General features: G+C 41.4%; 1 protein-coding gene across 1 annotated transcript; it reads left to right on the top strand.

Moving 5' to 3' along the window:
* The first annotated feature begins 18 nt into the window (after positions 1 to 18).
* LOC111960371 (cholecystokinin receptor type A) lies at positions 19 to 13,068 on the top strand. The gene is made up of 5 exons (XM_023982343.2): positions 19 to 400; positions 4,220 to 4,471; positions 7,475 to 7,736; positions 8,058 to 8,185; positions 8,450 to 13,068. Exons 1-5 carry the CDS (start codon positions 274 to 276, stop codon positions 9,061 to 9,063), a joined length of 1,383 nt encoding a protein of 460 aa, XP_023838111.1. The 5' UTR covers positions 19 to 273; the 3' UTR covers positions 9,064 to 13,068.

Below are 13,068 nucleotides of genomic sequence, written 5' to 3'. Positions count from 1 at the left end.
AACCTTGAAGTGCTGGAGCACACCAAAAGTGTGCATGCAGCAGACACTTGAAGTCAATAATTTTTTGCTCACTGACTGATACCCGTCAATTTCGTTGAAAGCTGGATAATAATTTTGTATCAAACAAATGGGGTCATGCAAACTTCTGGAGAATATGAACATTACATTTGGGAAGTGATTTGCAGACGTAATATCAAGTTTGTACGGAATGGGTTCCTTTGCATAACCTCATTTCAGTTCATGCAACAGACAAAATAACATAGAAAAGCTAAAATGGAGACATTCACATTGCATGATATGCTCAAAAACTCCACTGATCTTTATAAGATATTATGTGACTTTGGAATCAAGAATGTCTCGGAGTGCGACGATGATAGCCAGACGCGGCCGGAACCGAAAGGTAACTAATCCAAATGATAATCATACATTTGGGGGAAATTAAATTGACAAAAAGTAATTGTCTAATTGTAGATATATTTTAAATCAAAATAAATATGTTTTTAGTGGAGATATTGATGCAAAGTGTTGTTAAAAATGTAGCCTGTTTTATTTTTTAAGTCATGAAACGGTTTTATTTTAAAGTCATAACACTGTTACACAAACCTGCGAAAATGCATTTTGTCCCAAATCATCCATATTTCAAAATGTTAGTTATCTTTTTATTATTATTATGCGCAACTGCGCATTGAGAGCGACCCTTTGGACACCCCGAACGATGCATTTACGCGCGATTGAAATAGCATGCGTTCTTTCGGCTCCTCTGCAAGGATGGAGTGAATATCATTATTTCATTTTTGACATTAATTAACACATGATTACAACTTAGTATCAGGTCAACACGTAGTTGTCTGATAGGCTACAGTAGGTCTTAGTGTTACATTGACTGAAATTATCTCTGAATTCTCATTGAAATTAGGTGGAGCTGATAGGCTATACTATGAAACCAATATTTTGCTAATTCAAGCCCCACATTTGCGCACACTCTTCCCCTGAGTAATGCAGCCAACCAGAACTGACTCCAACTGAATTACAGATTAATTGCCTTTAGCCTACTAATGGTAGTCCTAAAATAATCCAGGATGAGTAAGGAACAAGCATTTATATTTAACGTTTTTCTCAATTGCGTAAAAGCTATGTTGGGATCTGTGTTGAAACGTAGCCCATCTATATATAGGTCTGTAGAACAGCAATGACCAAAATGCTAATAGCCTACATTTACAGAACTTCTGGTAATTGTTTTGCCTTTGTACCTGACTTGCATATCTTAAGACCACCTTCTGCAGAACTTGAAATACAAATGTCATCACTGGATAAAAAAAAACTCACTGTTAAGCCTGTGTTTAGTTCACAGAATATTAACACATTGTTTTCATCAGAAGAGAATGTGTTTAATTGTGTTCACTGTTTCCAGCAATCAGTAAATGCTCCTGCACAACATTCTTAAAAACACCCCATCAGTGTCATACAATCTAGGGAAAGATCTAGGCAGTGGGACTGTCTGATCATTTTATTTCACAATATTGCAGATATGCAGAGAATGAAGTTGGGTTACTTCTAGGAAACTTTGATATACTCCGAAGTCATCGTCTCCGACATTGTGATCTTCCATTGTAGAGCTTTGCTTTAGTGTGGCTTGAGGCCTATATATTCATATCAGTTGTGTTTTTCCTCCATTGTATTCGCCTTGCCTTATTTCTACTGTGTATTGTGTTTCTGTGTGCCAATGGGAAGTCAACAAAACTATGAGCAAACGAGCCTACGTATTGAATACCGATTAATGAATCATGCACACAATGTGCTTATTTTTCATGTAATTTCTTTTATCAGTAATATTTTATTTGATGTGTATGAAATTGTTTGGTGAAATGTGCATAAAAGGAGAGTAATTGCCCATAACTCTGCACCTTTGGATAGTTGTACTTCCAATTTTGATCGTCATGATTTATTGACGGCAAAGAAAACGTATTGATCTACTGGGATTTTTGAAAGACAGACTAACTTTCTGTTTTGTCTGCATGGACTCAAGAGATAAGTATGATTGCATTCATCTATTTGCAGGCACTTGTGTTCTTTTGATGAATGTGTTTGCAATTTTGACAGTATACTATAGGTTTTGATGATTGTATTTATGTTTTTGAGAAGGCATTTACTATGTTGCAAAAGGCCACAGAGTTCTGTGTCTTGTGGACTCTGTTTTGAAAATCAGCAACATTGTTCCAAAAAATGCTTGTACATGATTGAGAAAAAATGTACACTTGAAGTCGGAAGTTTACATACACTTAGGTTGGAGTCATTAAAACTAGTTTTTCAACCACTCCACATTTTTGTTGTTAAAACAAACTATAGTTTTGGCAATTCGGTTAGGACATTTACTTTGTGCATGACACAAGTCATTTTTCCAACAATTTTTTACAGACAGATTATTTCACTGTATCACAATTCCAGTGGGTCAGAAGTATACATACACTAAGTTGACTGTGCCTTTAAACAGCTAGGAAAATTCCAGAAAATGATGCAATGGCTTTAGAAGCTTCTGATAGGATAATTGACATCATTTGAGTCAATTGGAGGTGTACCTGTGGATGTATTTGAAGGCCTATCTTCGAACTCAGTGCCTCTTTGTTTGACATCATGGGAAAATCAAAAGAAAACAGCCAAGACCTCAGAAAAAAATTTGTAGACCTCCACAAGTCTGGTTCATTCTTGGGAGCAATTTCCAAACTCCTGAAGGTACCACTTTCATCTTTACAAACAATAGTACGCAAGTATAAACACCATGGGACCACGCAGCTGTCATTCCGCTCAGGAAGGAAACACGTTCTGTCTCCTAGAGATGAACGTACTTTGGTGCGAAAAGTGGAAATCAATCCCAGAACAACAGCAAAGGACCTTGTGAAGATGCTGGAGGAAATAGGAACAAAGGTATCTATATCCACAGTAAAAGGAGTCCTATATCGACATAACCTGAAAGGCTGCTCAGCAAGGAAGAAGCCACTGCTCCAAAACCGCCATAAAAAAGCCAGACTACGGTTTGCAACTGCACATGGGGACAAAGATTGTACTTTTTGGGGTCTGATGTCATCTGGTCTGATGAATCTGGTCATCTGGTCTGATGAAACAAAAATAGAACTGTTTGGCAATAATGACCATTGTTATGTTTGTAGGAAAAAGGGGGAGGACTGCAAGCTGAAGAACACCATCCCAACCGTGAAGCACAGGGGTGGAAGCATCATGTTTTGAGGGTGCTTGCTGAGGGAGGGACTGGTGCACTTCACAAAATAGATGGCATCATGAGGAAGCAAAATTATGTGGATATATTGAAGCATCATCTCAAGACATCAGTCAGGAAGTTAAAGCTTTGTTGCAAATGGGTCTTCCAAATGGACAATGACCCCAAGCATGCTTACAAAGTTGTGGCAAAATGGCATAAGGACAACAAAGTCAAGGTATTGGAGTGGCCATCACAAAGCCCTGACCTCAATCCTATAGAACATTTGTGGGCAGAACTAAAAACCATGTGCGAGCAAGGAGGCCTACAAACTTGACTCAGTTACACCAGCTCTGTCAGGAGGAATGGGACAAAATTCACCCAACTTATCATGGGAAGCTTGTGGAAGGCTACCCAAAACGTTTGACCCAAATTTAACAATTTAAAGGCAATGCTACCAAATACTAATTGACTGTATGTAAACTTCTGACCCACTGGGAATGTGATGAAAGAAATAAAAGCTGAAATAAATCATTCTCTACTATTATTCTGACATTTCACATTCTTAAAATAAAGTGGTGATCCTAACTGACCTAAGACAGGGAATTTTTACTCTGATTAAATGTCAGGAATTGTGAAAAACTGAGTTTAAATGTATTTGGCTAAGGTGTATGTAAACTTCTGACTTCAACTGTATAATAGAATATTTTACAATCGAATTAGGATAAATTAATTTCACCCTCTTTACACAACAAGGGCCATGTCATTGAAAACAGATAGACCTAACAAATTGATTATTTGAAGGTAATGATAATATGGATAATGATGGTGATGATGATCTTAATAATAATGATGATGATAATGATGTTTATGATGATGTTGATAATAACGATAACATAGACGATGACAATGACAACAATGATGAAGCTGATGGTCATGGTGATGATGACGATGATGATAATGGCAATTATAAGAACAATGATGCTGACCGTCTTTCTCTCCTCTCTATAGATTTGAACCAGACGGTGCGTATCTTCCTCTACTGCCTCATCTTCCTGGTCAGCGTGCTGGGTAACAGCCTGATCATCGCCGTGCTGGTGAGGAACCGCCACATGCGCACAGTCACCAACCTGTTCCTGCTCTCCCTGGCCGCCAGCGACCTGATGCTCTGCCTCTTCTGCATGCCCTTCACCCTCATCCCCAACCTCATGAGGGACTTTGTGTTCGGCTCGGGCATCTGCAAGGTGGCCATGTACTTCATGGGTGAGTCCAGTGGATGTACTGTACACAGGTCCTGACCTGGGCCCGTATTCACAAAGCGTCTCAGAGTAGGAGTGCTGACCTAGGAACAGTTTTACCTTTTAGATCATAAGGAATAAGATTCTATGGATAGATCCTAGATTAGCACTCCTACTCTGAGATGCGTTGTGGATATGGGCCCAGGTCTCCACGACCATGTAGTGTGTTTGTCTGTTAGGGATTTCTGTGTTATTGCAATAGGATTTGTTTACATACTCTTGTCATCTTCTGTGCTGCATAGTTAATCGCGGTCTTATCTTGTTATTGTCTGCTACACTGCTGTCACTCATTTCAAAAGGGTCAAGTAAGGGGAGTGAGTACAGTAGGTTCTGTCCACATAGCCACATAGGAAGATTCCTTTCAGCTTCAGACACTCACTCACCGACCTACCATGAACACACTGGAGTGGGCTGTAGGCCAATAATGGAAAATCAACAAAGAAGCAGATGCCAGAATCCATTGAGCCAATTCCACCTCCATTTAGGCTCTGACCTGGTGCCTGGTGTGAAGAGACACCAAATAAAGTAATTTGATGGCTATAGCCGTGGCTGCGTTCCCTTGTTGCCTTCCCGCCGCCCGGGCTGTAGACGTACTGGCCCTGTCTCCTGATTTAAGGAGCCATTTATTCTGAGCAGAAAGGGTCCAGGCCACAAGGCGATAAGAGGAAGCAAAATAACATGGTAGAAGAGTGATGTAAAGTGTCTCAATAACTTTAGACTCTCAGGCATAGAAATATCAATAAAGCTATGTAGTTGAGGATCCATTCTCTAGAGGCATTTAAAGTCAAGGCTGTACTGTTCTCATGGTTCGTAACTTGTTAAAAACATTCCATTGAACTATTTTATGTCTGGATGTTATATGGATATATAGGTTCCAGATACAGAATAGCTCTATGCTATTTTCAAGTGCTCTTGTAGTATCCAATCTTTTTCAACAATATTTCGTGCCTAGATATTGTACGGATAAATCCTAGGTATATGCATTTGTATTTGCTGGATTTATTTTTCATTATTGCCTTCGAGAACATTTTCTATCATGGTGTTTTTTTTTGTAGTTTGATAGTTCACAGCCTTCCTCTGTCCTGCTCTGTTTGTTCTTGGATCCGTGTGCGGTGAGATCACGGCCGTGTCAGTAGAGATGAATAAACTCCTCTGTCACAGAGTTTAACGTGAAATACACCGATACATCCACGGTAATTATTTAGATGTGCCGATGTTACTATTAGTCTGTAAGTTTAACTTCCACTGGTTAATCCTATTGATGCACGCGTGCGTCAACCTAAGTAACAATTTTTTGCATAGGCTGCGTCTCAAACAATCAAATCCGCCAGTCGGCCTTCCACGTCTGCGGTGGAAGGTGGCTGAGCTACACCGGTATTTGTCTGACCATTAGACATCCCGAAAATCGGGTTTCTCATGAAAACGTCTGTAACGTCTGAACGGTTTCGCCTAAAAAACTATTATGACCACTCTATGGAAAGGTGAGACTCACGAATATGATGCTGTTCTCGATTTTGCAAGTGCCACAGGACTCGTCTGAAGGTAACCCATACAAACTAATTGAAGTATGGAGATATTTTTGTTGCCACAAAACTAAGGGGTTAAATATGTGCCCAAAAAACATAAATATTTCCTGAGCTTTCTTATATATTCTAGATATAGGACAGACACTTCAAAACCTTTTTCGTTATGATACTTTTTTTGACTGTATTTTTTGCCATTTATGAATGTGTTATCCAATGCGTTTCTATGGGCTATAGTAGAAAAGGCCAAATTCAATATTTTATCAAATATTTGTTTTAAATATATTATTTTTACCTAAAGGTGTCCTAAAATTCTAAATCAAATTACTAAATTATTCATGTGCTCTGTCTCTACACGCTCGTAAAGTCATTATTCACAATTCATTCAGGATTATCCATAATCTAGGCAGCATCCACATTGATGTAGAAATGTTTAGAAACATATTCTAATCTTATTTACAATAAAAGTGACTCCAAAATGACACCGTACATTGTTTACCATTCATTTCTTTTGGGCAAAAAATAATCTGAAACACAACCAAAACAAACAGCAAATGCATCGAACAAATTTGTAGTCACAAGCTTGATGTAGTTATTGCATGCTATGAATATGGGACCAAATACTTAACTTTTTACTACACATAAGTGAATTTGTCCCAATACCTTTCCTCCCCTAAAATAGGGGGACTATGTACAAAAAGTGCTGTCATTTCTAAATGGTTCATCCGATATGGATGAAAATACCCTAAAATTAAAGCTGGCAGTTTGCACTTAACCTCATAGTCATTGTTTGATTTAAAATCCAAACATTTGGAGTATGGAGACAAAATAATAAAAAAAGCTTGCCCTTCCCAATAATTATGGAGGGTACTGTATATACCCTGATACTTGAAGAATATAATTTATAAATTCCTCATTAGCTTAGTTCAACTGTCGGATTCCAACATAACCCAAAATATAAGCTTGTTTTATTCCATTGTTTGTAAACAATGTAATTGTAAACAAATAATGTTTAGGCCTTAAAACACAGTTAACATTTTTATGTCGCTATCATGGATGGTCATCCATTACTCTCTCTATCAATTTGAGATTGGTTACATTTCTCCGGCTGTTTACCAAAACAGCGGCAGGGTGACTGCTTTGCTGTTGTTTGAACGACAGATTATCCCTTGAATTGTGACCTTAACCTGGTCTGGCAAGCCTCCAAATCACAATCACATGAGGCTACATTGAGATTCTACATATCTACGACACTGTTACATATTTCTATATGAATAACTAACACTTTACATACATATTTACTACACTGTAAAATATTTAGCCGTACAAAATCATTGCAGTACAACATGCTAATGTAGGCTACATGCTTGTTTGTTATCGATCTATTAAATCAGAATCTATACTCATGTGGTATCAAGGACCGTTATTCGTTGTCATCCCTCTAGGTATCTCGGTGAGTGTCTCCACCTTCAACCTGGTGGCCATTTCTCTGGAGCGCTACAGTGCAATCTGCAACCCCTTGACCTCCCGTACCTGGCAAACCAAGTCCCACGCCGCCAAGGTCATCTCTGCCACCTGGGTGGTGAGCTTCCTGCTCATGCTGCCCTACCCCATCTCCAGCACGCTGGTGCCCTTCACCCGGGTCAACAACAGCACGGGCAACATGTGCCGCCTGGTCTGGCCCAGTGATGTCATCCAGCAGTCCTGGTGAGAGGAGAGATACTTTTTTCGTCTGCCCAGTGCCATCAAAAAGAGAGGTTTCAGCTGTTATGTGGTTTTCACCGTAAATAATGGAGAAGTCTGCTCAAAAGATTCAATTCAATTCATGTCTATCACTTTTTGGGGGGTTAAAGTATCTAATTCAGTGATTTGTTGGTCTGTTAGATATATACTTAGCAATGATGAGGTTGGTCATTGTTGAGATCAGAAAGCTGTTCTCTGTTAGGTCAAATCACTTTGATACACTGAATGCACACTTACCTGCTTTTGACCAATCTGGTGACCCCATGGACCTGTTGTTACTCCCAGGTATGTGTCCCTGCTGCTGCTCCTCTTCCTGGTCCCTGGGATCGTGATGATGACAGCCTATGGGCTCATCTCCCTTGAGCTCTACAGGGGCATTACGTTTGAGATGACCAACAGGAAGTCCAGCAGAGGTACGTTTACCTCAACTGACCTCTTGAAAATGTGCAGCTCCGGCCATCATGTTATCTACATTTTGTGGCAACCTTATTGGCAATTATTTACAATTGGCTAATCTTTGGTAAATCCAATTTGTACAGGGACATTATTCATGTCTATGTTTAATATCTCTCACAGAGATGATTTCCTTATCATTATTATATCCACCTTTATCATTTGTAATTGTTATTTAGGGAAATGCCATTTTCGTTCATATCTGCTGTTATGATCCATCACAGACAGACAGTGCAGCACGGGCAGCATCAAACCCGGCGACAACGACGGCTGCTACCTCCAGCCTGCCAAGAAGGGCGAGCTTGTCCACCTCCAGAGCCCTCTGTCGACCCACAGCCCGAACGTGACCATCAAAATCAGAGACAGCACGGGCAGCGCCAAGTCCACGCTGAGCCGCGTGTGCAGCAACAGCTCCACCTCTAACCTGATGGCTAAGAAGCGCGTGATCCGCATGCTCCTGGTCATCGTCTGTCTCTTCTTCCTCTGCTGGACACCCGTGTTTGCCGTTAATGCCTGGAGGGCCTTCGACCGCCGCTCTGCCGACAAGCTCCTCTCGGGGGCGCCGATATCCTTCATCCATCTGTTGTCATACACCTCGGCGTGTGTCAACCCAATTATATACTGCTTCATGAATAACCGTTTCCGCCAAGGGATTCTGTCCACCTTCACCTGCTGTAGCTGCCCCAAGGGTGGTGGGGTCGGGAGGGGGGCTGGGAGTAGGATGGGGACGGGGGGAGGAAGAGGAGGGATGAGGAGCAGAGAGAACGGGCACACGCCATCGAGTGGTAATAGCACGCGCTTCACATACAGTAGTATCCGTGGCTCTGCTCAGGCTTAGCTTCCTTTGCCATCATCCACCAATCAGAAGTAGGTAGTGGTCATGAAGGCGGGGTGGCCTGTCCAAAGTGTTCCCCCCCCACCCACCCACTGTACAGTGAGATTTTGGTCTCTGTTAAGGTCATGCCTTCTTTCCACTTCAAAGTCCCCGTGCCTGTGAGAGTGGACATGTACACTGAGTATTCCAACCATTAGGAACACCTGCTCTTTCCATGACATAGACTGACCAGGTGAATCCAGGTGGACGCTATGATCCCTTATTCAATGTCACCTGTTAAATTCAAGTGGACAAGGCAGGTTAAAGAACCATTTTTAAGCCTTGAGACATGGATTGTGGCTGTATCCAGGCTGTACCACATCCGGCCGTGATTAGGAATCCATAGGGCGGCGCACAATTGGCCGAGCGTCGTCCGGGTGTGAACGGGGTAGGCCGTCATTGTAAATAAGAATTTGTTCTTAACCGACTTGCCTAGTTAGATAAAGGTTACATTCCTTTGAACGGGGTATGGTAGTATGGTAGTTTCATGCTCAACAGTTTCCCTTGTGGAACAAGACATCCAGCCAACTTCACACAACTGCGGGAAGCATCCCTTGGGAACGCTTTCGCCACCTTGTAGAGTCCACGCCCCGACGAACTGAGGCTGTTCTGATGGAAAAAGGGGGGCGCAACTCAATATTAGGAAGGTTGTCCTCATGTTTTTTTTTTTTACACCCCGTGTATGTATTGAGAGAATCCCAGTGAGAGTCGATGATAATATTGGCGCCATTGCGAAGACAGGATAATCTAACCATAGCATGTTGACTTCATGAAACTGAGAAATCAGCCAGAGTTTTTAACAAGGAGATGATGATACGACTTTAAAAGAACTAACGGTAAACAAACTATAAAAGACTGAGGAACGGCGGCACCCGATTAAAACTCTTGACGTATAGAGCACCACCCTATATGCTGCTTTTAAAGGGACCGTGCGAGAACATGGCTAGGTAATGTCTACGGCAAAGAGGTTTACATTCAGTACTGCCCCCCCCCCCCCCACCCAATGTGTACACTCGTCACAGTCCCCCTTTACAGAACCTCTCCATCTCCCCCATGTGCATTCAAAGCACAATGCCCCTTTGGATGTACTTCATAACCCCGTGTGTGTGTGTTCTGCTGCTCTCTGCATAAAATTCTCTTTGGATACATTCTTGTCGGGGACTTGAAAGCTTCAAACCACAGCCCAATGATGACACCACGTTCCCAAAGACATTTAAAACTTCCCATGCTTCTGTGACCTCCTTTTACAGGCAGTGCGACACATGTGTAAATACTGACTGACTTAATCGTTGCCATTCCAGGCAGTTGCGCACTATTTTGTGTCCTAGCCTTGTAGCATAGTGCCACGCTCTAAAACAAGTCATTAGCGTACCTAACAGTCGTGTTTTCTCTTTCTTGACCCAGTCAGTGTGTGTTTTCATTGTTGCACCACATGTACTACTGTGGGTGACATGACTCGTCGCCTTATCGAGGTGTGGGACTGTGCACCTGTCTGTCCCCCTACTTCAAAGAGATGTTTCCCGCCACTACCTGTCAATCACACCACACCTGGTCTCTGTTGACTTGGGTTGTAAAATATACTGCGGCGCAAATGTTGTTTTGACCTTGTTTTCTTGTAGCATTAGGTCCATTTTAATTGTATAGTTTTATCATTGCTCTCTAAGGTAAATTGCCATCTAACTTGCATTGGAATACATAACCCGAAAAAGGAAATTTAATATTAAAAGTATAGTAGTGTTAATTTCTCCGAATGTATTTTTCCAAACGGTCAAGGAATGTGTGCTGTATGGACGCAGACCTCTGCTCCACTATCTGCTGGTGTCTGGCGGGGCCCTTTCAAATCCCTGAGTAAGAAGGTACAGAAGGTCTGCCGATGGATTGCACTTGCTTACACTGGAAGGGCCAGTGGTTCTTGGGAAACGACGCTCGTGAGACGCATAAACAAACACTCACCTCTGAACTGGTTCAGAGGCCCAGGTTGTACAAACAGATGCAGAGTGGTGTTACTTCACAGACGGACTATTTGCTGTGCTTAATAAGGGGCAATCTGCAGTTGCTACATCCCGTTTTAGACATTTAAATGAATGATATACCCATTGATTCTTGAAGAATATAACTTTTAGATGCCTCATTAGCTTAGTTCAACTCGCGTACGCCATCAGAACCTAAAATATAAAACTTGTCTTGCTCCTTTGTCTGTAAACAATGCAACTGTAAAAAAAAAAAACTTTTAAAAAACACTGTATGGCCTCAAAGCATGGTTCAAACTATAATACCATGGACGGTCAGTCCTTTATGAGGATATAACCATGTTTTTTTTGCATACTTGAGGTCCTCGAACATAAAATACATGTAGTTAACGACACATTTAATCATTCTGTCACTTTTTATTTCTTGATTTTTTTTTTATGCCAATATTGCAAGTAATTTTTTTAATGACATATGGATTTGAGCATGAACTGGAACTGCAATATGTACAAAAAACAAAACAAAAAAACTGTCCCCTTGTTTTCACGTTATTGCTAAAATGTTACAAACTGCACAGGTTTCTACCATCAGCAACCCTTTAAGCACTGAGTATACTACCACACTGACGGACTAACACTCTGCTTAACATTACTAGAACATTACACTGAGAGAGAGAGAGAGAGAGAGACAGTAAGACGGAGACAGAGTGTGTGTGAAAGGACGTGTGAGGGGGAAAGGAAAGGAAGGGTAAGAAATCGGACTGCAGCAAAGCCAAGCGTACAGAGCTAAGAGTGTAAAGGGATGAGAGGGAACGTCAAAATGTACGTACACAGACAGAGGAGAGACAGGAAGAAAGAGAGAAGCGTAAAAGCACTTCATAGTGCAGCCAGCCAATAGTCTTGGGGAGTATGTAAGGCTGAGTGCAACAGAGAAAAGGCTCCTCCCAACACGCCTTTTCATTTATTTAAAGCTGCCTCTCGCTCTGTCCTGTTTCGTTTAGCAGTGCATGAGAAATCTACCTTGTAAAAAAGACATTTGGCATATTAGAGGATACATACACACATTGTTCAGAGCTCATTACAACAACAAAAAACAACAGCTGCTTTTGGAAGAACAAAACAAACAACATGGACTGACAGAAAAATGAAAACCGGTATGTATACAGTATTTTTCAAAAAGCATCACACAAGTTGGAGAATATTTTGTATTTTGCTGGGTAAGCTTTTGTTAAAAAGCCATGTAACAACATTCCACCCCTGTAAGGGGGGAGAGCTGCCTTCCCCTTGTTGAGTGAAACCTGAGGAAGGGGAGCACTGATGCTCTCCTTGACCATATAGTTGCTCTCTGGACCCGCCCTCTCCTCCTGCTCCAATCCCCCACGCCTCCACTGTTCTCTGGAGTACACGTAAAACAGTTCAACCAGCGTCATGTTCATTAGGGCGCACCGTCGCAAAACGTTTCATTCCATTTCCTGCCTACTGAACATGACCCAGCAAAGATGATCAAAGAGATATGAGAATACGCACTACCCTTCCACTGTTTTAAGAGATGCAGTGCAATGCCACTCCTTCCAAACTCACTCAACGCATCAGTGATAAACGCAAGGAGCAGGCAGGGTGGAGCCCAGAGAGACAACAGAAAGTGTAAAAAAAGGAAATGGAACAACACGAGCAGAATGACAGGGGACTGACTGAGGCATTAGAGAGGCGTTCCCCAAACTCACTTTGATATCGAAGAGGTAGCTCACCTCTTACCAGCTGAAACGGGCATGATGAAAACACTGCGCAGACCCAAACGTATTTGGGTGACCACACTATTGACATATCACAATAGAGTAAAGGGTTAAGAAAGGCCAGTAGCATTTCTCTTTGTTGTGTGTGTAAAAAAAAAAAAAAAAGGTCCATATTAAAGGTGATTAGTGACAAACGCTCGTGTTGGTTTGATGCTACAAACTATTCGATTTAGGTTGATACACCCATGCTTTAATTCATAGAAAAAGTG

This window comes from Salvelinus sp. IW2-2015, linkage group LG37 (assembly GCF_002910315.2).
Source record: "Salvelinus sp. IW2-2015 linkage group LG37, ASM291031v2, whole genome shotgun sequence".
Classification (NCBI taxonomy): Eukaryota; Metazoa; Chordata; class Actinopteri; order Salmoniformes; family Salmonidae; genus Salvelinus; species Salvelinus sp. IW2-2015.
This window is presented reverse-complemented; position numbering and strand designations above follow the sequence as displayed.

Coding starts and splice junctions, on each gene's coding strand:
- LOC111960371 (XM_023982343.2), top strand. CDS start 274: ATGGAGACATTCACATTGCATGATATGCTCAAAAACTCCACTGATCTT. Junction 401..4,219: donor GACGCGGCCGGAACCGAAAG/GTAACTAATCCA, acceptor TCCTCTCTATAG/ATTTGAACCAGACGGTGCGT. Junction 7,737..8,057: donor GATGTCATCCAGCAGTCCTG/GTGAGAGGAGAG, acceptor TGTTACTCCCAG/GTATGTGTCCCTGCTGCTGC.